The sequence below is a fragment of the Pelecanus crispus genome (assembly GCF_030463565.1).
Source record: "Pelecanus crispus isolate bPelCri1 chromosome 30 unlocalized genomic scaffold, bPelCri1.pri SUPER_30_unloc_1, whole genome shotgun sequence".
In the NCBI taxonomy this organism is placed as follows: domain Eukaryota; kingdom Metazoa; phylum Chordata; class Aves; order Pelecaniformes; family Pelecanidae; genus Pelecanus; species Pelecanus crispus.
This window is the reverse complement of record NW_027461234.1, coordinates 111,760-139,014: the sequence shown is the minus strand read 5'-3', so window position 1 is coordinate 139,014 and position 27,255 is coordinate 111,760. Positions and strand designations below refer to the sequence as shown.

At 61.0% G+C, this 27,255-nt stretch overlaps 1 protein-coding gene across 14 annotated transcripts; it reads left to right on the top strand.

Moving 5' to 3' along the window:
- The first annotated feature begins 35 nt into the window (after positions 1 to 35).
- On the top strand, positions 36 to 27,052 carry ACTN4 (actinin alpha 4). 14 transcript variants are annotated; one of them, XM_075727276.1, is made up of 22 exons: positions 36 to 176; positions 10,111 to 10,225; positions 10,522 to 10,641; positions 13,015 to 13,101; positions 13,216 to 13,303; positions 13,662 to 13,740; positions 13,930 to 14,011; positions 14,938 to 15,023; positions 17,092 to 17,184; positions 17,299 to 17,529; positions 18,712 to 18,859; positions 20,153 to 20,303; positions 21,086 to 21,194; positions 21,307 to 21,447; positions 21,684 to 21,866; positions 22,142 to 22,276; positions 22,635 to 22,814; positions 24,294 to 24,440; positions 24,770 to 24,850; positions 25,157 to 25,222; positions 26,571 to 26,729; positions 26,894 to 27,052. In XM_075727276.1, exons 1-22 carry the CDS (start codon positions 36 to 38, stop codon positions 27,050 to 27,052), a joined length of 2,781 nt encoding a protein of 926 aa, XP_075583391.1. The 14 variants fall into 14 exon arrangements, with proteins under 14 accessions (XP_075583391.1, XP_075583392.1, XP_075583395.1 ...); XM_075727277.1 differs by lacking the exon at positions 14,938 to 15,023 and adding an exon at positions 14,361 to 14,446; XM_075727280.1 differs by lacking the exon at positions 24,770 to 24,850.
- The last annotated feature ends 203 nt before the right edge of the window (positions 27,053 to 27,255 follow it).

Below are 27,255 nucleotides of genomic sequence, written 5' to 3'. Positions count from 1 at the left end.
AGCGGGGAGCGGGGGAGCGGAGCGATCGCAGCGCCATGGTGGATTACCACAGCGCCGGGCAGCCCTACCACTATGGCGGCAACGGGCCCGGCCCGAACGGCGACTACATGGCCCAGGAGGATGACTGGGACCGAGATCTGCTCCTCGATCCCGCCTGGGAGAAGCAGCAGCGCAAGGTGGGCCCGGGGCGGGCGGAGGGGTCCTGAGGGCCTGAGGGGGGGCTGAGGGGGCCTCTGAGGGGTCAGGGTTTGAGGGGGGGCTGAGGGGCCCAAGGGGGCCCCTGAGGGGTCAGGGTTTAGGGGAGGGGGGGGCTGAGGGTTCCCTGAGGGGTCAGGGTTTGGGGGGGCTGGGGGGCCCAAGGGGGCCCCTGAGGGGTCAGGGTTTAGGGGAGGGGGGCTGAGGGTCCCCTGAGGGGTCAGGGTTTGGGGGGGGGTACTGAGAGTCCCCTGAGGGTCAGGGTTTAGGGGAGGGGTACTGAGGGTCCCCTGAGGGGTCAGGGTTTGGGGGGGGGGTACTGAGGGTCCCCTGAGGGTCAGGGTTTAGGGGAGGAGGACTGAGGGTCCCCTGAGGGGTCAGGGTTTGGGGGGGGGGGTACTGAGGGTCCCCTGAGGGTCAGGGTTTAGGGGAGGGGGACTGAGGGTCCCCTGAGGGGTCAGGGTTTGGGGGGTCTCAGGGGCCTGAGGGTCGCCTGAGGGGGAAGCTGAGGGGCCCGAGCGTCCCCTGAGGGGTCAGGGTTTGGGGGGTCTCAGGGGCCTGAGGGTCCCCTGAGGGGTCAGGGTTTGGAGGGGGGGACTTGAGGGTCCCCTGAGGGCTCAGGCTTTGGGGGGGCTGAGGGTCCCCTGAGGAGGGGTCAGGGTTTGTTGGGTGGGGCTGAGAGGTCCCCTGAGAGTCCCCTGAGGGTCTTGAGAATCCCCTGAGAGGTCAGGGTTTGGGGGGGGGGGGGCTGAGGGGACCCCTGAGGGGTCAGGGTTTGGAGGGGCTGCGGGGTCCCTTGGGGGGGGGCTGAGGGGCCTGAGGAGTGCCCTGGGGGTCAGGGTTTGGCAGGGGCTCAGGGGTCCGAGGGGGCTCCTGACGGCTCGGGTTTTGGGGGGGGGGGCAGATGTCAGGGTTTGGGGGGCTGAGGGGTCCCTTGAGGGGGGCCTGAGGAGTCCCCTGGGGGGGTCAGGTTTGGGGGGGGGGGGTTGTGTGTGTGTTGGGGGTGTCTCTGAGGTGAAGCGGGTGCTGGAGGCCCTGGGGGGTGCTGGGGGGGAGCCCCTGAGGAGGGGGCGGTGGGCCCGGAGATTGGGGCAGGGGGGGACCCTTGCTGGGGGGGTCTGAGTGGAAGGGAGCGAAGGGGGGGGCTGCAGAGAAGGAAGGGGTGACAGGGACAGGGGACGCAAGGGGAGACGTGGGGGTCCTGGGGGTGTGTGGGGCTGGGCAAGGGGGGTCGACACACCTTTGGGGGCACTTTGGGGGGCCGGCACGGACAGCCCGGCGCAAAGCCTGGCTCCGAGGGTCTCTCCGGGGTGGTGCCGCCCCGGGGCGAGGCGCCCGTGCCGGAGGGGCTGCGGAGCAAACAGCCTTCCTCCACGCCTGGCTCCGGAAAATCCCACGTCCCCCCTTCTCCGGGGGGCAGCTTCGGCCGGAGCGTGAGCCGTGGGGCGGCCGGAGGAGGGGAGCCGCTGCCGGAACCGGGGTGTAAAAACATGTGGGGAGAAGGATCCGCTCCCCGGGATAGGAATGGGGAAATAAGGGAGAGGATAAAAGGGCACTGGGGGAGAGGCGGCGGCAGGGAGGGGCAGGTCGAAAGGCACCGAAGGGGAGCGGGCGACGTTCCCGGCACGCTCCGCGCCTCGCCGAGGGGGGGTCTTCGAGACCGGGGAGGGGGTTCCACCTGCGCCGCGCCCAAACGCCGGGACCCCCTCCGCTCGGCGCCGGGCATCGCGGCGTGGCAAAGCCCGCTCGCCGCAGCCCGGATGGGACGCGGAGCTCCGGCCCGCCGCCGCCTTCCTCCTGGTTAATAATTGGAGACCGTTTACAGGAAAGCGGCGAGGTGGCCACCTGCTATTTTTGTTTAATTGCCATAATTGCGGGTTATTTAAGAGGGAGCGGGGTTCGCCGAGGGGGTTTCGGAGCCGGCCGGCGGGGGGGACATTGGCCGGCCGAAGGGCAGAGCCGGGCTGGGAGGAGCGGCGTGGATCGCCGTGCCGGTACAGACACCCGTGTAAACTCAAAAAACGTGAACGCTGGGTTTCTGTTGCTATAGTTACACTGGTTTTTTTTGTTTTTTTGTTTTAAAAAAATCATGGTTAAATGGCATAATTTTTGGTGAAGGAAGTGCGTGCCAGGCCTCCTCCTCCTCTTCCTCCCTGGAGCGGTGCTTCCGCCAGCCCCAACCTGCCGCTTCCCAGCAAGTCTGGGGCCATAACATGTATTTTTTTTTTGCTGTCAGCCTCAGTTTTAACAAGTTTTTGGGTCTGGTGGTGCTAAACGCCCGAGTTTCCCTGCAGCGGGGCTGGACGCCGTGGCCTCGGGGGTCCGGAGGAGCCGGAGCTGAGCTGCTGCCGGGTTTCCCTGCCTTGCCGCAGCCTCACGTGGAGCAGGAGACACAATATTTAGAGAGGGTTTTTTTGGCTGACGCCCGGCTCGGTAGAACCGTCGCGGAACTGTTTAGTCTCGGGGAGGCGGCGAGGCTGAGAGGGTGAATCGCGCCGTGGCTTGCAGCCCGAGCTGCCGAGCCGGCGACGCCGGCGGAGGGATGAGCTTCGGCGAGCGCCGGTGGTTATAAATTCCAGCTTCCCCGAAGGCAAGGATTGAGGCTCGAAGTCAGCCCTTGTCCTCGCAGGAGGAACGGGCGGCGTTGGAAACGGTGCCTCCGCGGCTGTTGGAAGGGCCGGCACGCTCACCCTCAAGTTAATTACTTTTTTTTGGAGCGGTTTTGTGTCTTTTCCATCCCGGGGGAAGCTGCCGGCGTGCCGAACATCCCGCTCGGCCGGGGCTGACTCTGGAGAGGGAAGGAGATGGCGAGCGTCGAGCCTCAGATCCCTTAAACATCTGCTGCGCCGAAATGGAACCGACCGAGGCCTCGTCCCGTCCCTCGCCGGGGGGGGAAAAGGCAACCGGGGCGGAAGGACGGGGACGTTCCCGCTCGGAGCGTGCCGGTACGGAGCCATCCCAACGGCTGCGGTTTGGCTGCTGGTATGTGTCCAGTCCCCGGGGTTTCTCCTCTGGAATCTCAGCTATGTGGCTTGAACAGCGGGGCACGATCTGCCAGCGTCCGTCCTTCCCGGCATCCGTCCTTCGCGGCGTCGGCAAGCATGCCGGGGAAAGGGAAAAAAAAAAAAAAAAAAAAAAAGGGGAAATCGTTGCCAGCGCACGGCCTTAAATAGACGTGTGGGCTGCCGGCTTCCGCCCGCTCCCGACGCTGGTGGTACTGGAAAAATAACTCGGCAAAAATACGGCGTCCTTGAGGGCCGCTGAGGCGATAACGAGCCCGCGGGGCGATAACGAACCCGCAGAGCGGTAACGAGCGCGGCTCGGGAGATGCTGCGCCCCGCTGAGCGCGCACACGCCCGCGTCTCCCAGCGTCGCCTCGTGCGCCGGCGTCGCTAATTGCCCCCGCCGCTGGTTCGCGGGATTCGGCCTGCTTAACGACCTCGGCGCGTTAACGAGGCCGCGCTTCGCGGCCCGGGGCTGGCGTCCGGCGGGGACGAACGGCGAGGACCGGCGGAAAGAGTCGCCCGTGGCTTCGCCTCGCCTCTCCCTGCAGCACGGACGCGATGGAGGAGCGGCCGCTTCTCCCCGGCCTTCTGGATTCTTGGTTTCTCTCCAAAGGCAAAACATCCGGCCCCGAGAGCCCTCTCCGCCTCCTCGGAAAACAGCGCCGGCATCCTCGGCTCCCTCCGGCTCGTGCGCGGCGGCTTTCGGGCTCGTGCCCGGATCGGAGATTCACCTTTAAACCCTCCTTTGGAGGAAAACGCTCTCTGCATCCCCGCTTCCCTCGCCCAGCGTTTTCCCAGTGTCGGAGATGGCTTTTCCGCAGCCTGGAAAAGCCCCCGCGTTGCGTTCACCCTCAATTTTTGCTTTTTCACGGGAGAGCGTACGTAAAAATCCCGTGGCCGTTTCCGGTGCGACGGCGTAAAGATGCTCGCTGGCGCCGGGCGCGTTTGGTTTTTTTATTTTTTTTCTCCTGCGCTTAAGCCCTTTTTGGGCTTGCTGGTTTCTCTTTTTCGAAAATAATCCACCTACTTAATCCCGCCGAGGCAATTTTTCAATCCCAGGTTGGATCCTTGCCGGCAGATTACTTACCTGGTCGCGGTGGTGGCACGTTAATATTAGCCTGTTTAATGACGCAGACCTGCCGGGCAGGAGTCCCAGTTATGCAAAGAGCCGGGGAAATGCTCTGGCAGGGTTTTCCGCAGCGCCCAAACGCGACGGCTCTTCCTCACGCGGAGGATTGACGACCGGGGATGGGGAAATGTGGATTTTTGGACGCCGTGCTCCTCTTCAGAGCCGCTCTGGCGGTGCCAGGGCAAGGCGTGCTGCTCGGTGGTATAAATGAGCGTTAATTCCTCCATCTGGCCGTTTGGCTTGGTGATATCTCGCTGCTTTTCCCTTTTTTTAATTTTTTTGGTACATTTGCAGCCCGTGTCCGAGCCTCTCCTCCCACCTCGGGCAGGTGGTTTTGGGGGAGGAAACCGGTGGATACGGCAAAGCCGGACCCGGCCGCGCTGGAGAGGATGGAGAAATTACCTGTCATATCCCACGATTTAACAAGCCGAGCTCTTCCAGGAGCTTATATTTAACCCTCGAAACCGCTGGGGAAAACCTCCAGCGTAAAGCTCGTCGGTGCGGAATATTCGGATGCGCCAAACTCGGGCCGGAGCCGCTGTACGGCAGGCAACGCCCGGCTGGAGGAGAGGCGTGCCGGTTTTTTCGGCGCAGAGCTCCTCATCCTCGCAGGAATGCGGGTACGCCCGCCGGCCCTGACTCACCTGCGCCCTTATCTCCCCTAAAAAGGGACGCGGCGGTGCCGACGGCATCGCCCTGGCTTGGACCCAGCCCCGGAGCCAAGGGGAATTTGGCCTCTTTACCTCCAGACCCTCAAAATGGGAGCAGCCTTCCGGGCTGCGGCACGCCGGACCCCGGCGAGGGTTTGCCGCGGGGTGCCGTGCCTCCCCCGGCTGCTTCCTGCCGCCGTCCTCCTCCGACTTTGCTGCTTTCTCCCCAAACGGTCGTGCCGAGAGCCTAATAAGGGAAAAGAATGAGGAGAATCTCCGTGGTCCAGCCTCCCCCCGGCCCGTCCGGTAGCAGCAAATTAGGAAAAAAAAAAAAAAGAAAACAACCCAAGACGAGCGACTGGAAATGCCCGGTGAGCCGAGCCCGGCTGTGCCGAGCCGGCGGTCGCTCGCCCGTCGCGGCGTTTTGGGACGCTACGGTGGCATGGAAAGGCGAAGCCCGGCGGTGGCCACCGGGCCCAGCCGGTAACGACGCCCTTCTAACGAAGGACGCTGCTCCTCGGCATCCCTTTTCTCCCCATCCGGCGAGAAAATCCTCATTTCTCCGGATTTTTTTGCCATTTCCCCCCCCCCCCCCCGCTCTGCTTGAGTTCCAGAGCTGCCGCTCTGCAAGGAAAAGTGGCTTCAAGCATCGAGCTGAGCCGCTAGTGACCGTAATTAGCGATCCCGCTAATTGCCGGGCCGAGGCTGGGCTAATACCGCCGGTCCCTCGCCCGCCTTCCCAACGCCTTGGGAAATGCCTGTTTCTCCTCCAAAGCTTTGTTTAGTCTCCGCGACATCTTAAGAGCGGGCCGAGAACTTGGAGCGTAGAAACGATTTCCTGTCCTAACGAGCTTCCCCTTGGCCGCCCTAACGAAGGGCGGACGGCGTCGCCCAAAACGCTGCCCCTGCCCCGCTCCGTCGGGCTTTCGCCGGACCCCCCGTCGCCCACCCAAACCCGCGCGGGGTTCCTTTCCACGTCCGTGGCTGCGTTCAGGCCAGCGGCGCGTGCTCCGAGGCTGGATTTCTTTTGGTTTCCTTTAGCTTAAAACCCTGGAAATGAGAGCAAAAGCGCCCGGCCGCTTGCGAGGGGTCTCGTTGCGACCCGCTCCGAAGAAACCGGCGGCTTTATCGGGCTCAACGCTCCACAGTCGCCTCGATCGAGGTTCGTCTCGCCGGGGAAAGCGCTCACGGGCGAGAAGATGCTATTTTAAAATTTTTTTTTTAAAAAAAAAAAAAAAAAACAAAACTATCCCAGTAGATTTCTAAATAAAGTTGCTTATTTTTTTACTTTTTTTTTTAGGACAGACTATTGTCGGCGGTGACCTAATGGAAAAATACCGATAGGGTTCTGCCCATAAATTTCCCCGAGTAAACAAACACTCAGCCCGTGCTACGGCCTCCGAGGACAGCACAGAGGATTTCGGTCAGGTTTTCGAGTGGGTCTAAAGTCCGCGTCGGTGTTTGCCTTAAAAGGAAGGAAGGCTGCAAAAATCCGCCGGGATCGCGCCGGGCAGGGCCGATGCTGCCCTGCGCGCTTGCGGGCGACAGGTAAAAAAAGAAAAGCCCCGTTCCCGGCAAGCAGCCTCCCACCGACGGCCCCCAGCCCGGCGTTTCGCTGGCGGGACCGGCACCGCGGCGTTTTTTCGAAGCCGGATTGGGCTTGGATGGAAAGATGCGGCTCAGACGCACCCCTCTCCCCGCCAAAATCCGCCTTCCCCCCCCCCCCCCCGCCCCAAACTCAGGGAGGGTTTCTCCCGCCGCGCTCCTCCCTTCCCCTGTTTTCTCCAGGTTTTTCCAGGTGTAAAATCAGAGGGAAAACAGATTCTCCTTCCCCGCGGCGTGCCGGGCTCGGGTTTTCGGTGGGGTTGAGGGAAGGGTCTCCCCACGCCAAAAACTCGGGCTCGGCGCCCGGCGAAGGTGCGGGGCCACCTATTCCTCCCCGACAAAGGCGGCTTTGATACAATGCCTGGAAAGCGTTTCTCCAGCGCCTCCGTGGGAAGGAAATTCCAGAAGCATGTGTGGAATCTCCTTTTTTAGTAACTTTTATTTGGAACACATTGCTGCGGGAGAAGCTGCTCTTTGCCCGCCAACCCGGTCCTTAAGCCGGCTTCGTTAGGTTCGGCTCATCTCGTCCGGCTCGGCTCCGGCCCGAGGCCGCCCGATACGGCGAGACGCGCTCACCCAAATTTTTTTGTTTTTTGGTGTTGATTTGACGAGGTTTAGCTAACGGGCTCTGCCTGCTTCGGGGCGGGGGGCTAAAAGCTTCCGCTCCGGGGGTGCGGGTACCCCCGGTTGGGAGATGGCGGGGATCGAGGGCTCAGCGCGGCAAACGCCGGCACCCGACTGGGTGCCGCGGCTGCCCGGTAGCCGTAGGAAAAAGAAATTCATGGGACTTGGAAGAGATCTGTCATCTTTTGAGGAAACGAGCTTCTGGGGAGGTTTTGGGAGAGCTCGAAGGTGGTTTTTTTGTTTTTTTTTTTTTTTATTTATTGCTTTCTGCGACTATTTTTAACTCCTTGGCTGTTTCCATGGCGTTTCGGAAACAAGCACGGGCTGCCTGCGCGGGTTTTCGGCGCCGCGGCGAAAGGGGGACCTCGGCCGGGGGCTGCGGATAAGCCCGGGGGCTGCGGCGCATCGGCTCGGCGCGCCGGGGCGGCTTCCAAAAGCCTCGGGGAAGCCGTGTGCCGAAAGGCAGCCGTCCCCGCGGCCGGCTCTGACAGCTCCTTGGCCGGCGAGCGGCAGCCTGATATATCACGCAGCGGCTCGGCCCCGGCGCCGCGCGGTTTAATATTTTTACGCGGAGTGGCGTCCTCGCAAAAGCGGTGCCGTACGAGCGAGCGCCTCGCCGGGGCTGAATCACTCCACATGTAAAGTGGAAAAATTCTTTCGGAGGTGGAGTTTTAGTCCTGGTTTTATGCTCGGTGGTTTTTTTTGGGGGTTTTTTTTTGGTTTTTTTTTTTAGCAGCTGCGTACGGGTGGGTTTTGCCACGCCGGGCGTGATTCAGCTCTTGACTCGCCTTTTCCACGTGCCGGGGCTCGCTTCGCAGCTGGTCTCTCCGTCGAGTTTCTCCCAGCCGGCATCGCGGCGAGCTCGCCTTGTTCGGCGACAACACCCGGACACGCCTGGCAGAGGCATGCAGCGACGTATGACGGCTGTCGTTGCCGAGCGCTCGTTCGGGGACATCTGATGGGCGCGAGGTCCTGATAAACAACCCCGGGAACACCCTCGCCGGCTGCGGATTTACCTCTCTCCTGCCCTTATACGGCTATCTCCACTCTCCTTGCCGCCGGGATGCCGAGGTAGCCGTGCTGCTGGCCTTGGGGCAAGTCACAAAAGCCACCTGGCGCACGTGAAATGCCAAATTGCAAGGTCCCCGGCATAGGAAAAGTGACTTTTTCCGAGCCTGGCGCTCTCGGTGCTGTGCGGCTGCTCCTCCGTGGCGCGGGTCGAGCTCATCCAGGCTCTCCCGGTCTCTCCGCCGAGACGTGGGCTGCAAAAACAGCTTTTAACAAACAGAGCGGCTGCGTTTCCCCCGCGAAGGTGACCCCGCGTTCCTGTTTAAGGTCAATCTTGGTGTATTTGTGTTTCTGATGCTGCAAAGCCGGCGTCCGGCTCGGGCGGGAAGCGGGTACGGATCCTGCGGCGTTCGGCCGGGTGGAAACGGCACCGCGGCGGCCGGAGGGTGTTTTTTTCCTCATAAAATCCCATCCTAAAAGCAGATATTGGGGTGGAGCGAGCGCTGCTCCTCAAACCGCCGGCTTCGGGGGTCTCGGCGCGGGACGGGCTCGGAGCCGCCGGCGGATTTGGTTCCCAGCCTGGTCTGGGTTTAACCGAAACCCAGCTTAGCGCGATGGATCGCGCCGCCTGACTTCCTTGCAGCCGTCGGTGCTGCTCCCGAAGCCGGGGCAGGGGGGGAAAACCGCTTCCCCTTGGTGCTGGTGGGATGAATGGCTCGTTAAAAGCTGTCACTGCAGCATTCCCCGGCCGTGAGCTCACCGCAGCCCACGAGCCGGCCTCGAACAATGCTCCCCGTTCACCCTCCCGGCCGTGCCGAGGAGACCGGGAATAACCCACGTCGCCCTCCCCGAGCCGGCAACGGGATCATCCCAAACCGAACCGTGCCTGTCTTAGACCGCAGACGTCTAATTCCGCGTCTAAAGACGCGCGATTTCACGGCGTAAACTTTTTGCCGCTTGGTTAACAGTGGTTTATTTTTACGCCCCGCCCCAAGCGCCGCTGCTCCGCGGAGCCGAGGTGCCGGCAGCTACGAGTGCGAAGCCGGAGCCTGAGCCTCCGGCTTTTTTCTAATAAAATCCGTGAATTCAGGCCGTAATTCGGCAACGCTAACGGCTCCGGGTGGAGCAGCAGGAAATATCTGCTTCTTGCGTTATTACCCGGGGCTGGGGTCTGCAGGGAAACCCCCGGCTGCAAACCGGGAGCCGGCAGCACCTTTAACGAACGCGAACGCCCGGTCCCCTTCAGGGAATAACGCCCTGCTCCCGGGAAAGCCCGAGACGCATCCCAAAGCCTGGGCGCAGGAATCTGCTCTGTTTGCATTTCGGCGTCTTGACCTTCGCCAGCCGCTGCCAGCAAATATTTGCCGCCGAGCATCCGAGGCGGGGGAACGGAACGGAAAAACCTCTCCCCTCGCTGGCACAGGCGTTATTGCAAACCCTCCCCGGGCTCGTGGGGCGTGGGTAGGCAGGGCTGGCTGCCCGCGTCGCAGGCAGCTGCCAGCTGGGACATCCTGCCCGCTTGCTTGCTCGGCGGAGTCCGGCGGCGATTTTCGCGGGATGAATCCCCCGTGGGTCCCCAGCGTCCCCGCACCGAGCGCCCCGGCGGAACGAACGCGGCGCCGGGGATGCACCGGTGCCGCGGGGTGGCTTTTGTACCCGGCAGATGTCGCGGCGTGGCGGCGCGGCCGCCGTTTCCCTGTTTATTCTACAAAACGACACAAAAATCTTTGATCCCGGGGTTTGACAACAGCGCGGGGCGGGGAGTGGTTGGAGATGGGGACGAGCAGTGCCAGCCCGGGGGGACACGGTGAGTGCAAAGCTCCCGAAAAAGAGGGGAGGTTTCGCCAGACGATCCCGGTCTGACCATGCCCTTTTCCCCGCTTTGTCCTCGTAGACGTTCACGGCTTGGTGCAACTCCCACCTGCGGAAGGCTGGCACGCAGATAGAGAACATCGACGAGGATTTCCGCGATGGCCTCAAGCTCATGCTGCTTCTGGAGGTGATTTCAGGTCAGTCCCCGCTCCGTATTTTTGCGGGACACGTGGGTGCCGCCTCCCGTCCCTCGTCGCCGTCCCGCGTACCTGCGCTATTCGTAATGCGCAGAAGAGCCCCTGCGGGGTTTATAAAGCGGCGTTTGGGGACGGTGGCGGGGGTTTTTATTATTTTTTTTTTTAACGTGCAAATATACGTCGGAGCAAGCGTTTCGCCCCGTGGCCTCGCCTCTAAACGCTCGCGCTCCTGCACGCTGGTTCGCTGTTATCCTTTAAACAAAAAAGCTTTAATCCCGCTGGTTTCTCCTTTGCAGGGGAACGATTGCCGAAACCGGAGCGGGGAAAAATGAGAGTGCATAAAATCAACAACGTGAACAAAGCCCTCGATTTCATCGCCAGCAAAGGCGTCAAGCTGGTCTCCATAGGAGCTGAAGGTGAGTCTGGACCCCCGGCACGTCTCGGCGACCCGATCCGGGCCACGCCGCGTAGCGGGAAGGTTTGCCGGCCGTCACCGACGCTGGCTCCTCCGTGTCACGGTCGCCCGTGGTCTCTACACGCTGCCCTGCAGCGCGACAACCGCGAACTGGTGCGGGGCACCCGGCGCTGGCACCCGAACGACGTGCCGACGACGCCCGCCTGCGATTTGCCTGATTTATGGCAGCGAGCGCGGCCGAGCCGGTATTTCGAAGGCGGTATTACACGCCCCAGGCGGCGGGTGAGTCACGGCGCTGGGCGGCGTACCCGGATCGCCGCGGAGGTGTCGGCGTTGGGGTTTATCGCTCCGGCCGCCGACCGCTCTGCGGTTGAGTCAACTGGGAGGCACCGCCGCTCTCGCTGCCGCAGGGGAGACCGTGCACGCCCGGCCGGGAAGTGCCCGGGCCCACGCCGCTCGCCGCGTTGGAGCTCAGAGGTTAAAGGCAGCTCAGTTTTCCCTCTCCAAGGTCAATGCTATTTCGGGGAGGCTGTTGCGCAACGTGGTTTTGCTGGACTCATCAGAAAAGCGTGGCTTCTTGCAGCCCGCGCCCCGGCGAAGCGAGGCTTGCGCTCCCCCTCTCCTGCGGCGAGCTCCGGACAAGCTGCCGGAGCCATCCCGAGGTGTTTTTGGTTGATTTTCCGCCTGCGGGCAGGGAGGTTTGGTGATCGGTTGAAGGCTCGGCTTCCTCCAGGGCTCATCACACGGGTCCCTGCTGCTGCCTTGACTAATTGCCGCTGGTGATGGGGCCAAAAAAACAAAAAAGAAAACAACTCTGGAAAAGCCAAGTCATTCTGCCCGCTGTTCCCTTTGAGCCACACCAAGTGTTCGTACTGGCAGGAAAAGTGTTATGGTTTGAAAAACAAAATTCCTCCCGTTAGACGAGGAGCTCTGATTTTCCTCAGTCACGGGGCTCTCCGGCTCTGCCCCAGCTGTGTCGATTTGGTCCGAAAAACAACCTGGTCAAACGGGAGCAGAAAAAAAAATTTGCTTCGGTTCTTCTCCGGTCGCAAAGGAAGCGGAGCGCGTCCTTTGCCTCGGGGAAGGGGCTCGGCGTCGCCTTTGCACCCGACGCCTGGACGTCGAAGGGTTTGCGTTGCAAGCGGCCGGCTTGACGTGGGAGAGGATGCGGCGCCGTGGCGTTCCTGCAAGCCGGGAGCCTGCCAGCTGAAGCCAAGCGGGTTAAATGCCGGATTTAATTCCCACTCCGCCTTGCTCAGAGGTCTCCGTGCTCCTCCCTGGGGTTGGGGAGAGGATTTCCCGGTCCGCACAGCAGCCAGGACCGCTCGCCTTCAGATTTACTCGCCGCTGACAAAGCCCGAGGGCTTCCCCGGAGCTTTGGGGTGTTTTTTTTGCGGGGGCCCCGTTTGGCAGCGGCTCACCTTGCAGAGCCAGTTTTTGAATAGGCTGGAAGACCGCGGCTTCGCTCCCAGGTTCTATCTTTGAAGTCTTGTCGGCTGGCGTCGCTTGCCTGCTGGGGAAGACTGCCTGTACCCGAAACCGGTGCGTGTTCCAACTGGTACCGCATTAAAATACAAGATGCGAGGGTGTGGTGGTGGTTACAACAGCCGTTGATCCGCCAAAGTCTCCCACGCGTCAGCCGAACGGTCACTGCAGGCGACTGCTCTTGGAGTATCTTCGCTTAACCCCTCAACCTCCCCACCAAAACACGCGCTTGGCTTGCTCGAGAGATGAGAAATGTCGCATCTGCTTCTTCAAGGAGATACCTTCCGGTCTCCCCGGCCAGGCTGGGAGCCCAAAATCCTCGGGAGCTGTGCTTCGGATCGCCTCGGTGGTTGAACGAGTTGTCCCGTCCCCTTGGGACGCGGTGGGCTGCGGCACGTCACCGTCCGGACCCGCTGAAGACACGTCCGGCGCAAAGTCCGGCAGAGACGGAGCTGGACGTTAACGCTGCCGTCGTGAAACCGGGCTTGGAAATGTTTATTTTGGAGGACGCTCGCTCCCGTTCGGGATTTATTTGGTCCCGAAAGACTTGGGGCGAGGATCCGACGCGTCATGGGCGAAGAGCGAGCTTGCGCGTTATGGGATCGTCTCGTAGCTTCCGACGTACTGGAGGAACGCGCGCAGCGAAATCCAAGAGTGGGGTGGGTTGGGTGGCGAGCCCAAATCTGGGCTCCGGGGTGCTGCTCCGGCAGCTCCTGCCCGTTCCTCCGCGCCCGAAGGCAAAGCGGGGACGGGGGAAGGAGCTCCTCGTGCTGCCTGCGTGCCGGTGGCATTTGCTGGCCTCCTGCTTTCCCGAAACTCCGTAGACGGGAGTAATTCCGGCCCTATGGAGCTAAACGTCTGGGTTTTTTTTTTCCCTTTTGGCTTTCAGAGATTGTCGATGGCAACGCGAAGATGACGCTGGGCATGATCTGGACCATTATCCTTAGATTTGCCATTCAGGATATCTCGGTGGAAGGTAAGGGGGCTGGGGATACGTGCGCCGTAGGCGGCATCGCACGCCGAACCTGCTCTCCGGTCCTGCCGGCGAGGCTGCTCCGGCTGGTTCAGGAGCTGCCGTGTCCTTTTGCAGAAACCTCGGCGAAGGAGGGCTTGCTGCTGTGGTGTCAGAGGAAGACGGCTCCCTACAAGAACGTCAACGTGCAGAATTTCCACATCAGGTAACCTCCCTCGACGGCCGCCTCGGCTCCGAGATCTGCTCCTTCGCGTGCTGCTCCCCTGGGCTTCGAGGCTCCTTTGAAATATTCAGTGGCGAAGCTTTCAGCGCGGCTGGAAGCGGAAAACGCAGCTCATGCTATTTTTATTTTTTTTTTTCCTGCGGTTACGCCTGAAATATCTGCCCCTTCTCCAGGCTGCCTTTCCAGGAGGGGCTTTCCAGGATCTGAGTTAGATGCACAATTCATCTTGGCCCTTTCTACTCTAAATCAGTGAATCGGGGAGGGGTGTCGGGGGACCCATGTGTGTGAATTTAAGCCCCGGGCTGGCTCAGGGATCTCACTCTCCCCTCTCCTCTTGCAGCTGGAAAGACGGTCTTGCTTTCAACGCCTTGATCCACAGACACAGACCGGAGCTCATCGAATACGACAAACTCAGAAAGGTAAAACTCGGCGGTAGCATAGTCTCTGCTGCTTTTCTCATCGGAAAACCGAGCTTTGAGCTGGCGGACAAGCGCGGCTGTCCGTCCATCCCTCCATCCATCTGCTTAACTGCCTCAAGCAAGGCCGTCTGGGCTCCCTGCAGCCCTTGGCCACCAGCCCTCGCCATTAGCTCGTCTCCTCTCTCCTAGGATGACCCCGTGACGAATCTGAACAATGCCTTCGAAGTGGCGGAGAAGTACCTGGACATCCCCAAGATGCTGGATGCAGAGGGTAAGCTCTCCGGCTGCCTCGAGCTGTAATGCGCTGCCGAAGGGCGACGTTATCCGCGTGCCGTAAACGTCCAGGTCCTCGATGGAAGATCCGCTCCTCCGGGCACCAAGGAAGCGTGCCGGCGGCCAGCCGCCCTCGGAGCTGGGGAAGAGGGGGGTGGTTTGGCGTCAGGGGACCGTCTTTAACACGCTCTTCTGCCCGTACAGGTGTATTTATCTGGCTTTTAAGAGCTGCTTGTTTGTGGGATCCCAGCCTAAAGAGGAGCTGGCTCCTAGGCACAGCGTGGAGAGCGAGCCTGGCTCGCCGGAACGTCCCCCTCTCAGCCTAACCCCTTGTTGTTCACTTGCAGACATTGTCAACACAGCTCGCCCCGACGAGAAAGCCATCATGACCTATGTGTCGAGCTTCTACCATGCCTTTTCTGGGGCTCAGAAGGTACCGGAGGCGGCTGTGTCCATCTTGCTGTAACATTTCCGACTGCAGCATCCTACACTCATGCGACTTCTCTTTCAGATGGCCGTTTTGTCTCTTGTTGACTTGGGAACCAGACCTCAGCTCGTTCACACGGGTTTAAAAAACAGCCGCTCGGCTTCCCCAAATCTGTCTGTAACGCCGTGCCGGCACGGCTGGGCCTAGGGGCTGGCAGAGCACCAGCCCGGCGCTAACCTGGGGCAAAAAGGAGCTTCCCAAAGCTGCCCGATGTGGCTTGGGAGCTCGGGGATATCTCGAAACGAAGCCTCGGCGCTTCACGAGGGGCCAAGCTATTAAACAAGGGAAGCGCAGCGGCAAAAAGAACCCCGTCAGCCAGCTCTGGTCTGGATCCTGGGCCCCAGCAAGCGCTTGTTCCCCTCCGCTGCATGCCCGAGGCGGGTTGAGGATTGCTGTGCTGCTTCTTCACCCTCTCTCCTCCCTTTCTCTCTGCGCAGATATTGTAGGCACTCTCAGGCCCGATGAGAAGGCCATCATGACATACGTTTCCTGCTTCTACCACGCTTTCTCGGGTGCTCAGAAGGTGAGCTTTGCCGGGTAGAGCTGCGCGCTTGGGTCGAGCCACTACTAACATCGGACCTTCGGTCTCCCGAGGGTCGTTGCGCTGCTGCACGGCTTCTGGAAATCTAAAAACGGGGCCGGCTTTAGCTCCGCTTCACTTGGGAGAAGGGTAAAGCATAAACCCCTGTCCGGGAGGAGAGCCGGGCTGGCTCCTGCACTGGAGAAGTCTTTCCAGGTTTAGCGTAGCCGGGCTTTTGTCACCGTACGGGGCAGGACATAACCCGGGTAAACCGAGAAGAGCCCGAGTCCCGGTTTGCACCGCGACCCGGGTTTCTGACGCATCTCTTCAGTGCAATCCGGGCTTGCGAGAGCTGGAGGCGACGTCTTAAATCGGCTTTACCCCAGGGCTTGGGGAGAAGGGGGGGGGCCTGCGTTCCCTCCAGCCCAGTCCGAGAGCTTCGTTAGGGAGACTCGTTAGCCCAGCGCTTGGAGCCAGGCGTGAAATCTGTCATCGTGTCGGGCCGCTGCCTGTCACCGTGGGGTGCCTGGGGAGGGCTCCTGCCCTACCTCCCCGCTCAGCTGCCTTTTCATAGAATCATCGAATCGTTTCGGTTGGAAAAGACCTTTAAGATCACCCGGTCCAACCATTAACCTAACACTACCAAGATTCCTTTCCATCCTTCCTAAATGCCTCGCATTAGACCCAAAATGGAGGCGGCTCGCAGCGCGGCGTCTGCATTTAAGAGGCATCGCTCTTTCGGGCAGATCGGCGATGATCGTTTTGCGCTAATCGGAGGGATTCGGGGAAAACGACTGAGCCTCTCGCGCGGCTGGTGGCTGAGAAAGAGCTGGGGCAGAGCCCGAGCCTCGGCTTGTGCGGGTGTAATTCGGGTCTCGATCGGCGCAGCTGAATTGCGGCCGGAGCCCCGCCGAGTGTGGCCGGTGCCGAGCTCTCGAGGACGGCCGCCCCTTGGCACGGGCGGCTGCGGGATGATTAATAAAGCTTGGGCTTAATTTCCCGGCTGCCTGAACCCCTTCCTGGAGAGCAGCAGCCTGCAGCGGGAGGGCTGCAAATCCCAGCCTGGCCGGTGGGTTTTTTATTTTTGCTGCTCCGCTCCCGGCCGGCATGCCCTCCTCGTCAGCTGGCCTCGATTAGCTCCGGGAACGCGTTGCCCTTTTCTTCTGCGCCGCGCTCGGAGGCGGCAGCGCCTGGTTTCGGCGGGGAGCGTGGCTAACTCCGTTAAGCCGGAGCAGGAGGAGCAGCCCGGCACTGCGTCCCGTCTCCCTCCTGCCTTTTCCTTGACGCGTTTCCGACCTCTGATGCCTAGCTTTTCTCTTTTTATTTATTCATTTTATTTTTCCCCCCGTGGCGACTGGCTTTTCCTCTTCCCCGTCCTTCTGTAGACCCTCTCCACTCTTTCTGTTGATGTCTGGCTTTCAACTCCTCTTCTTGGACTCTTTCTGTGCTGCCTACCAAGGTACTCGAGCCCCCAAGCTTATCTTTTCTGCCTCCTCCTCACCCTCCCGCCCAGTTGTAGAGAGGATCTGCCTTCGTGGAAGAGCAGAAGATGGAAGGATGGTGCTTAGAGATGGGTAAAAAAAAAAAAAAAAAGAAAGAAAAAAAGAGGAGCAGCCTGGATGCGATGGGCTTTCTCCTTGCAAAGCAGCGCCAGACCCCGGCAGGGCAGCACGCCTCCGGATAGAAAGCGGGGAAGGGAAAAAAAACCAAACCCAAAAACCCACCGGGGCAGCGCGGGTCTCGCTCGTGATGGTGGCACGCTCAGCGCGGCCGCGCGCTTCAGGGCTCCGGCACTCGAAAGCCGAGTTTGCCTTATCCGCAAAGCCGTCGATAAGGTTTGACCCGCGATGCTTGTGCGGAGGTGGCGATGGTGGAGTTGAGCTGGAAGTCACCTGTGACGGTCTTGGGGTGCTGGAGGGGGGGATGCTCTGCAGCTCCCGAATCCCCCAGGCCGGTTGGAGCGTTGCTCCAGCAGAACGGGTCCGGTTGGGATGGGGACGTGCGGGTTGGGACGCCGCAGCTTTTTCCATGGCTCTGAATCCCTCCTCGTGCTTCTCTTCCCCTTCTCCAGGCCGAGACCGCGGCCAACCGCATCTGCAAAGTGCTGGCCGTCAACCAGGAGAACGAGCACCTGATGGAAGACTACGAGAAGCTCGCTTCCGACGTAAGCCACCCGGCCGCCCTGGCACCGGCGGGGTCGGGGGGAACCCCTTCCCCCTAAAACCAAACCTTCTGCCGTTCGCCGCCTCTCACCCATCAAATCCCGTTCCCCCCGCAGCTGCTGGAGTGGATCAAGCGCACCATCCCTTGGCTGGAGGACCGCAGCCCGCAGAAGACCATACAGGAGATGCAACAGAAGCTGGAAGACTTCCGCGACTACCGGCGCGTCCACAAACCCCCCAAAGTGCAGGAGAAATGCCAGCTGGAGATCAACTTCAACACCCTGCAGACGAAGCTCCGGCTGAGCAACAGACCCGCTTTCATGCCCTCCGAGGGAAAGATGGTCTCGGTGAGCGGCTCCTTGAGCATCCTGCGCCGGGCGAGAGCCAAGCTGGGGGCTCCGGGGGTGATGGGGTGGGAGGGGGTGCCCACGCTGATGGGGTCTGCACGTTCCTAAGGCTGCAGTTGAGAGCGGCGGGGCTGGAGCTGCTCTCCTGTGCTCCCAGAGGGCTTTTGGGGCTGGGTTCATAGAATTATCCAATCGTTGGGGTTGGAAAAGGCCTTGAAGATCATAGAATCATCCAATCGTTGGGGTTGGAAAAGGTCTTGATCATCCAGTCCAACCGTTAACCCAACGCTCCCAAGGCCACCACTCAACCCATTAAGGGCAGAGTCATAATTTCACGTTTCCTGCCTTGGTGGCTGGATTATTTTTAATGAAAGTCAAACTATAAATCACTGAGGTTGGAAAATATCTCTAAGATCATCACCCCAACGCCAACCCAACACCCCCACGCCCACCAAACCATGTCCCAGTGCCACCTCTGCCCGTTTCTGAACCCCTCCAGGGCTGGGGACTCCCCCACCTCTCTGGGCAGCCTGGTCCAACGCTTGGCCGCTCTTTCCATGAAGGAATTTCTCCCAATACCCAACCTAACCCTCCCCTGGCGCAGCTTGAGCCCATTCCCTCTCGTCCCATCGCTGTTCCTTGGGAGAGGAGCCCAACCCCCCCTCCCTGCCCCCTCCTTTTGGGGAGCTGTGGGGAGCGATGAGGTCTCCCCTCAGCCCCCTCTTCTCCAGGCTGAACACCCCCAGCTCCCTCAGCCGCTCCCCACCAGCCCTGTGCTCCAGACCCTTCCCCAGCTCCGCTGCCCTTCCCTGGACACGCCCCAGCACCCCAATGTCCTTCTTGGAGCGAGGGGCCCAAAACTGGGCACAGCATTCCAGGTGCGGCCTCCCCAGCGCCAAGACACAATCCCTGCCCTGCTCCCGCTGGCCATGCTATCCCTGACACAAGCCAGGATGCTTGTTCAGGATGCGGGTTCCTCTTTAGTTTCTCCCAAAACCCGCGCTGATGGAAGGCGAGGCTCCCAAAGTGGCCGAAACGGCTTCAGCGGGGCGCGGGGCTCCGTCGGCATGGGGAGGAGGGGACCTGCTGCTGCCGGCGGCGGTGGACGGGTGACGATGAGGAGGTGGGGGAGAGGAGCAGCCGTTCGTCCCCCGAGCACGAGCCCCTTTGCCCTGTCCGCAGGACATCAATAACGGCTGGCAGCACTTGGAGCAAGCCGAAAAAGGCTACGAGGAATGGCTGCTGAACGAGATCAGGCGGCTGGAGCGGCTCGACCACCTGGCCGAGAAGTTCAGGCAGAAGGCGTCCATCCACGAGGCCTGGACTGAAGGTAGCGGGCTGGGGGGAGGCACCTTTCGGCGCTGGCGGGGACGGGGAGGCTTTGCGGCCGTCAAAGGCGAAGTCACCCCGACGGCGACGAAGGCCTTGGAGAGCGACTTTTAAAATCCCCGGCACCCCAGCTCCTCCGGGAGCCCGAGGGACCGTCCACGCTGTGGACCTCAGCAGCACGGCTCGGAGATGCTTTTTGTGTAACTCTGGGGTTTTTGGGTGCTGTGAGCGACTGGGGTCCCCGTCCCTGAGCTGATGCAGCTTTCTGGGGGTAGCAAACCCCTGGCAGCACGTCTCAGAGACGCTTTTTGTGTTACTTTGGGGTTTTTGGGTGCTGTGAGCAACTGGGGTCCCCGTCCCCGAGCTGATGCAGCTTTGAGGGGGTAGCAAACCCCTGGCAGCGCGTCTCAGGGATGCTTTTTGTGTAACTCTGGGGTTTTTGGGTGCTGTGAGCGACTGGGGTTCCCGTCCCCGAGCTGATGCCGCTTTCCGAGGGTAGCAAACCCCTGGCAGCACGTCTCAGAGACGCTTTTTGTGTTACTTTGGGGTTTTTGGGTGCTGTGAGCAACTGGGGTCCCCGTCCCCGAGCTGATGCAGCTTTGAGGGGGTAGCAAACCCCTGGCAGCGCGTCTCAGGGATGCTTTTTGTGTTACTTTGTGGTTTTTGGATGCTGTGAGCAACCAGAGTCCCCGTCCCTGAGCTGATGCCGCTTTCCGAGGGTAGCAAACCCCTGGCAGCGCGTCTCAGGGATGCTTTTTGTGTTACTTTGTGGTTTTTGGATGCTGTGAGCAACCAGAGTCCCCGTCCCTGAGCTGATGCCACTTTCCGGGGGTAGCAAACCCCTGGCAGCACGGCTCGGAGATGCTTTTTGTGTTACTTGGGGGTTTCTGGATACTATGAGCAACCAGAGTCCCCGTCCCTGAGCTGATGCCGCTTTCCGAGGGTAGCAAACCCCTGGCAGCACGGCTCGGAGATGCTTTTTGTGTTACTTTGTGGTTTTTGGATGCTGTGAGCAACCAGAGTCCCCGTCCCTGAGCTGATGCCGCTTTCCGGGGGTAGCAAACCCCTGGCAGCACGTCTCAGAGACACTTTTTATGTTACTTCAGTGTTTCTGGATGCGTATAAGCTTGGGCAGGGGCGTCAAACTGTTCGTTTGGGTCCATCTTCTGAGGAGATGCCACCCGGCTGGCCTCTTGCAAGCCGGAGGCCTCTCCTCGGTGCCTCTCCCGGCGCATACGGAGGGGGACAAAGCCGCATAACGGGGAGGTGACGTCCTTCGCTCCTCTGTCCCTAGGCAAGGAGGCCATGCTGAAGCAGAAGGACTACGAAACCGCCACGCTGTCGGACATCAAAGCCCTCATCAGGAAGCACGAAGCCTTCGAGAGCGACCTGGCAGCGCACCAGGACCGCGTGGAGCAGATCGCGGCTATCGCGCAGGAGCTCAAGTACGTCCCTCGCGTGTCCCCGAATTCCCCGGGGACCCTTGAAAACGCCCCGGGGACCCCCGAACGCCCCGGGGACCCCCGAACGCCCCGGGCTGTGCTGCTTTTCAGCCCTGTCCTCCCCTGCTCTCTGCAAAACCCTTCGTATCGGGGGTCTCGTGGCAAAACCCGGGCCGCAGCTCACCTCCGAGTGCTGTGCCGGTGGCTGCCTCCTCCGCACAGTGCCCCTATTGTTCTGCCCGTCCCTTCCCCCTCCTGTTTTCTCCGCTGCTAGAATACGGTTATTGTAAGGCAGCCCGGGCAGCCCGGCGTTTTTTTTTTTTTTTCTTTTCCCCCCAGTCAGATAAACTTGCACACAATTAGTACACTGAAAGCCAAAGGCAGGGTGAAGCCATGAATGGAGCCCTTATTCCAGCGGCTCAAGTCACCGACAACCGGGAAACAGGGCCATGCGGCTCGGGAGCGGGGAAAACACCGCGGCGAGGAGCCAGGCAGGGGCCGAGGAGCCGCCGCGGCTCAGGCAGGAGCCGGTCTTGCGCGCGCTGGGTTTTTTAACCGAGTCCCAGCGCCGCCGTCGGCAGAGCTCGCCCCGCTTGCCGCCTCGCTGCGGGCTCCGAAAGCTGCTTGCAAAGGCCGCTCGTAGCCGAGCGCGTCCCTGCGTCGGGATGGAGCGGGGCGGGAGCGATGCGGGGGAGTTTAGCCCGTCCCGAAGCGGCTCTCTCGGTCCCTTCCAGCCCTCCCCGTATCCTCACCCCGCTGCGTTTCTTCCCCCTCCCCTGCTAAAGCGAGCTGGATTACTACGACTCGCCCAGCGTGAACGCTCGGTGCCAGAAGATCTGCGACCAGTGGGATGTTCTGGGTTCCTTGACCCACAGTAGGAGGGAGGCTCTCGAGGTAAGCGGAACGCGTTCTCCTCGCTGGCTCCCTGCCCCGAACGGGGACGGAGAAGGGATAGGGCCACCGTGGCGGGGTTTCTCCGCTCCTAATTCCTCCCGGCCACGTGCAGAAAACGGAGAAGCAGCTGGAAACGATCGACGAGCTGCACTTGGAGTACGCCAAGAGGGCGGCCCCCTTCAACAACTGGATGGAGAGCGCCATGGAAGATCTTCAGGACATGTTCATCGTCCACACCATCGAGGAGATCCAGGTAGGAGGCGGCAGGAGGAGCGGCGCGAAGGCTCCGTAGCTTTCAGCTTTCTGCAGAGACCTTGGGCTGCTGTTTGGAGACGGCGTCTCGGCCGTTTTCCGTGCGAGCTCTGGGCTCTGCGAGATGCTGGGAGCTTCTCTTGGCGGGGGCGGGAAGGATGGGCCGGTATGAAATCACTCTCAAAGCAGCTCCCTGAACGTGGCTTCCGTCCCTAACCCGCATCCCGTCTCCTGCAGGGACTCATCGCTGCTCACGACCAGTTCAAGTCCACCCTGCCCGACGCCGACAAGGAGCGCGAGGCCATCCTGGGCATCCAGCGGGAAGCACAGCGGATCGCCGACATCAACAGCATCAAACTCTCTGGGAACAACCCCTACACCTCTGTCACCCCGCAGATCATCAATTCCAAGTGGGAACGGGTAAGTGCCGCCTCCACGCATAGCCGAAGCGCCCACGAGGCCATCTGCTAGCGTGCCGGCAAATAATTCCGAAGAGATCGGCTGTGGGGCTGTAGCTCCTGCTCCCTCCGCGGCCAGGTGCTCCGCGAGCTCCGTCCCGTTGTGCCTGGAGCAGCGCGGGTTTCCCCACCGCGCCTTTCCGGAGCCGCCTTTCCCAGATACCTCGATCCTCACCGGGCAAAGGTTTATCCATGCGTGCCGGTGGATCTTCCAGCACCGTCCCGTTCTCCTCGCAGGTCCAGCAGCTGGTGCCGAAGAGGGACCACGCTTTGCTCGACGAGCAGAGCAAGCAGCAATCCAACGAGCATTTACGTCGGCAGTTCGCCAGCCAAGCCAACATCGTGGGGCCCTGGATCCAGACCAAAATGGAGGTGAGGGCTTGGCCGGTGTCGGAGGGGCGGCTGGCGGTGGTTATCCCGGCAAGCCGATGGGATTCCGCCGGAGCTGGAATGCCATCTGCCATCCAAAGGGCTGGGGAAAGCGGAGCCGCAGCCCTGCGTCCGCGTTGTCCCGGCTCCAAAAAGGACGGAAAGCTGTCAATCCGTCGATAAAAATCAGCCTGGCGCAGCCCAGGGCTCGCACTCGTGCTTCCTAGCGCACGTCGGCACCTCGCGTCGGCTGCGGGCGGGCGGCTGCGTTCATTCGGGGCTCGTGCCATCGCCCCTCGCCTGCCCGACCCCAATCCGGCCCCGCCGGGGTTGTGTTGTTTTTCTTTTTTCCCCGCTGCAGGAGATCGGGCGCATCTCCATCGAGATGAACGGCACCTTGGAGGATCAGCTCAACCACCTCAAGCAATACGAGCAGAGCATCGTCGACTACAAACCCAACATCGACCTGCTGGAGCAGCAGCACCAGCTCATTCAGGAGGCGCTGATTTTCGACAACAAGCACACCAACTACACCATGGAGGTGGGTGCCCTTCGCCCGCCCGGGCTCGAAGATGGCGAGGGGAGAGGTTTGACTTTTCCTTCTAGAGCTGAGCCAAGCTTTCAAGCTCTCCCCTCCGGGTATCGGGGTGCACCCCGAGGGTTCGGTGACACCCAAAGGTGCTCCGTCGCCTTGAGTTAGAGCCCCGCAAAGCCCGGGCTCGAGAGTCGGGGCGCTGCGGTGTTGCCGCGAGCTGCTTCCCATCCGGTGCCTCCCGCTTCCTTGACCGCCTTTAAGCGAGAGTCGCCATCAAACGGCGGCGCGCCGTAGCTCTGGTGTTGGTTGAGAGCCGGCGGAATGTGAGCCAGCAGTGTGCCCAGGTGGCCAAGGTGGCCAACAGCATCCTGGCTTGTGTCAGGGGTAGCGTGGCCAGCGGGAGCAGGGCAGGGATCGTGCCTCGGCGCTGGGGAGGCCGCACCTGGAATGCTGTGCCCAGTTTTGGGCCCCTCGCTCCAAGAAGGACATTGGGGTGCTGGGGCGTGTCCAGGGAAGGGCAGCGGAGCTGGGGAAGGGTCTGGAGCACAGGGCTGGTGGGGAGCGGCTGAGGGGGCTGGGGGTGTTCAGCCTGGAGAAGAGGGGGCTGAGGGGAGACCTCATCGCTCCCCACAGCTCCCCAAAAGGAGGGGGCAGGGAGGGGGGGTTGGGCTCCTCTCCCAAGGAACAGCGATGGGACGAGAGGAAATGGGCTCAAGCTGCGCCAGGGGAGGGTTAGGTTGGATATTGGGGGAAATTCCTTCATGGAAAGAGCGGCCAAGCATTGGACCAGGCTGCCCAGAGAGGTGGGGGAGTCCCCAGCCCTGGGGGGGTTCAAAAACAGGCAGAGGTGGCACTGGGACATGGTTTGGTGGCCGTGGGGGTGTTGGGGTGACGTTGGGGTGATGATCTTAGAGATCTTTTCCAACCTCAGTGATTTATAGTTTGACTTTCATTAAAAATAATCCATCCCCCAAGGCAGGAAACGTGAAGTTCCTACTCTGCCCTTAATGGGTTGAGTGGTGGACTTGGTAGCGTTGGGTTAATGGTTGGACTGGGTGATCTTAAAGGTCTTTTCCAACCCCAACGATTTGATGATTCTGTGATTCTATGATTCAGGACATGGTTTGGTGGCCATGGGGGTGTTGGGTTGGTGTTGGGGTGATGATCTTGGAGATCTTTTCCAACCTTAATGATTTATAGTTTGACTTTCATTATAAATAACCCAGCCCCCAAGGCAGGAAACGTGAAATTATGACTCTGCCCTTAATGGGTTGAGTGGTGGCCTTGGGAGCGTTGGGTCGATGGTTGGGCTGGATGATCTTCAAGGTCTTTTCCAACCTCAACGATTGGATGGTTTTATGATGATGATTCGATGAGTCTGTGATCTTCAAGGCCTTTTCCAACGCCAACGATTGGATGATTCTATGATTCTGCAAGCCGGTTGTTCCTTCCCCGCGCCCCTCACCACTCCTCTTCCTCCTCCAGCACATCCGCGTGGGCTGGGAGCAGCTCCTCACCACCATCGCCCGCACCATCAACGAGGTGGAGAACCAAATCCTCACCCGCGACGCCAAGGGCATCAGCCAAGAGCAGATGCAGGAGTTCAGGGCTTCCTTCAACCACTTCGACAAGGTACCGGGGCGATCTCGGGGCGGTGCTGCCGAAACCCCGCTTTTCGCGTCTCGGAGGGGGCGGCCGCGCCAGCACTCGCGGCGTCCCCTCGCCAAATCCGCTGCTGCTCTTGCAGAGGAGCGAAACCCACGGGATTCTTTTCCCCCGCCGGGCCGCAGCGGGGAGAGCGGAGCCCCGCTTCCGGCCAAGCCGGCGTGCGGTTCACTAACGGCGTGTCTTTCCCCCCGCCCCGTCCCGTCCCGGTGCATGGCTCCGACCCCCTTCCCCGTTCCCTTCCCCTTCGCCGTCACCCCACGGCCGGCGCGGCTTCCCCCCGTGCCGCGGCGCAGGACCACGGCGGCACCCTGGGACCGGAGGAATTCAAAGCCTGCCTCATCAGCTTGGGATACGACGTGGAGAATGACCGACAGGTACCCGGCCTCGCCGCAGCCGCGATTAACCTCTCTCCTTTCTCTCTTCCTCCCCGTCCCGGCGTCTTCCTCCCCTTCCTCCCACGCTCCTCCGCCCGCCTCCGTGCTGGATTCCCCTCTCCCTCCTCCCGGCCCTCCGTGGCGCCCGGCTGCTGCCGGAACGCCGGCCTTAACCGTGTCTCTGCCTCTCTCCTCTTCCTCCCGCCTTTTCCGCCCTCTTCCTCCCTGTCTCTGCATGCGCTCTCCGTCTCTGCCCTCTGCGGCCGGCGCTTCCTCCTCTTCCTCCTCTTCACCCTCTCGGAGTAGAAGCGCACGGGAAGCATGGACACCGATGACTTCCGAGCTCTGCTTATCTCCACGGGATACAGCCTGGTACGCTCGCTGCTGTTTCCTCTCCCTTTTTGTTTCCTCTCCCTTTTTGTTTCCTCTCCCTTTTTGTTTCCTCTCCCTTTTTGTTTCCTCTCCCTTTTTGTTTCCTCTCCCTTTTTGTTTCCTCTCCCTTTTTGTTTCCTCTCCCTTTTTGTTTCCTCTCCCTTTTTGTTTCCTCTCCCTTTTTGTTTCCTCTCCCTTTTTGTTTCCTCTCCCTTTTTGTTTCCTCTCCCTTTTTGTTTCCTCTCCCTTTTTGTTTCCTCTCCCTTTTTGTTTCCTCTCCCTTTTTGTTTCCTCTCCCTTTTTGTTTCCTCTCCCTTTTTGTTTCCTCTCCCTTTTTGTTTCCTCTCCCTTTTTGTTTCCTCTCCCTTTTTGTTTCCTCTCCCTTTTTGTTTCCTCTCCCTTTTTTCCTCCTCCCCTTTTGTTTCCTCCCTGTCTTTTTTCCTCCTCCCTTTGTATTTCCTCCCTTTTTTCCCTCCCGCTTTTTTCCCCCTGCTTTTTCCCCCTACTCCCCCCCCCCCCGCCCCCCGTTTTTTTTTCCCCTTTCCGATCTTTTCCTCGCTGCGACGCTCCAGGGCGGGCGCTCCGGGTGGGAGAGGGCTGGGAGGGGACGGTGCCGCAGGCCGGGCGCGCCAGTGCCGCAGCGATCCCTCGGGGATTTGGGAGATTCCCTCGAGGATTTGGGAGACTCCCTCAGGGATTCGGGAGATTCCCCCGAGGATTCGGGAGATTCCCTTGGGGATTCGGGAGATTCCCCCAAGGATTCAGGGGATTCCCTCAGGGATTTGGGAGATTCCCTTGGGGATTCGGGAGATTCCCCCGAGGATTCAGGGGATTCCCTCAGGGATTTGGGAGATTCCCTCAGGGATTCGGGAGATTCCCCCGAGGATTCGGGAGATTCCCTTGGGGATTCGGGAGATTCCCCCGAGGATTCAGGGGATTCCCTCAGGGATTTGGGAGATTCCCTTGGGGATTCGGGAGATTCCCCCGAGGATTCAGGGGATTCCCTCAGGGATTTGGGAGATTCCCTCAGGGATTCGGGAGATTCCCCCGAGGATTTGGGAGATTCCCTTCCCGCGCGGCCGAGGTGCCGGAGGGGTCTCACGGTGGGTTTGAGCCGGCCCCGGTGGCCGTGTCCCGGCAAATGAGGGGAATTGGGCGCCGAGGGGTGAATGCCGGGGAGCCCGGGAAAGTCGGGGGAGCCTGGAAAAGTCCAGGGAGCCCAGCGAAGGTCTGGGGAGCCCGGAAAAGTCCAGGGAGCCCAGGAAAGGTCCGGGGAGCCCGGCAAAGTCTGGGGAGCCCGGGAAAGGTCCGGCGCTCCCGGCTCTCACCGCAGTTTCCTCCCCTCCAGGGCGACGCCGAATTTAACCGGATAATGAGCGTCGTGGATCCCAACAACAGCGGCATCGTCACCTTCCAAGCCTTCATCGACTTCATGTCCCGCGAAACCACCGACACCGACACGGCCGACCAAGTCATCGCTTCCTTCAAAGTCCTGGCCGGCGACAAGGTGAGGCACCGCGGGGAGCCGCTCCCTACGGATCGGCCGTGCCCGCACCGCTCGGGAACGGCGTTGGTTTTGGTTTTTTGGGGGGAAAGGGTGCCAGCACCCAAGCTGGCTGCTCATCTTTTTATATTTTAATTTTTATTTTCCCCTCCTCCTCCGCACCCCAGAACTACATCACGGCCGAGGAGCTGCGGCGGGAGCTGCCCCCGGATCAGGCGGAATATTGCATCGCCCGCATGGCGCCGTACCAGGGCCCCGACGCCGTCCCCGGCGCCCTGGACTACAAGTCCTTCTCCACGGCGCTTTACGGCGAGAGCGACCTCTGAGCCGCCGCGGCGGCGGCAGCAGCACCAAGCGCTGGCGCTTCCCGGCAGGAGCCAAGCCCCCCCCTACCCTCGCCCCGGTTATTTTTCATTTTTTGGGGTTGGTTTTTTTTTTTTTTTCCATGCTCTGCATCCACACTCGCACCGGCTGCCCCTCCGGCCGCCGCGGCTCTGCCCCCGGCGCATCGCCCAAAACGCCGCGGCCG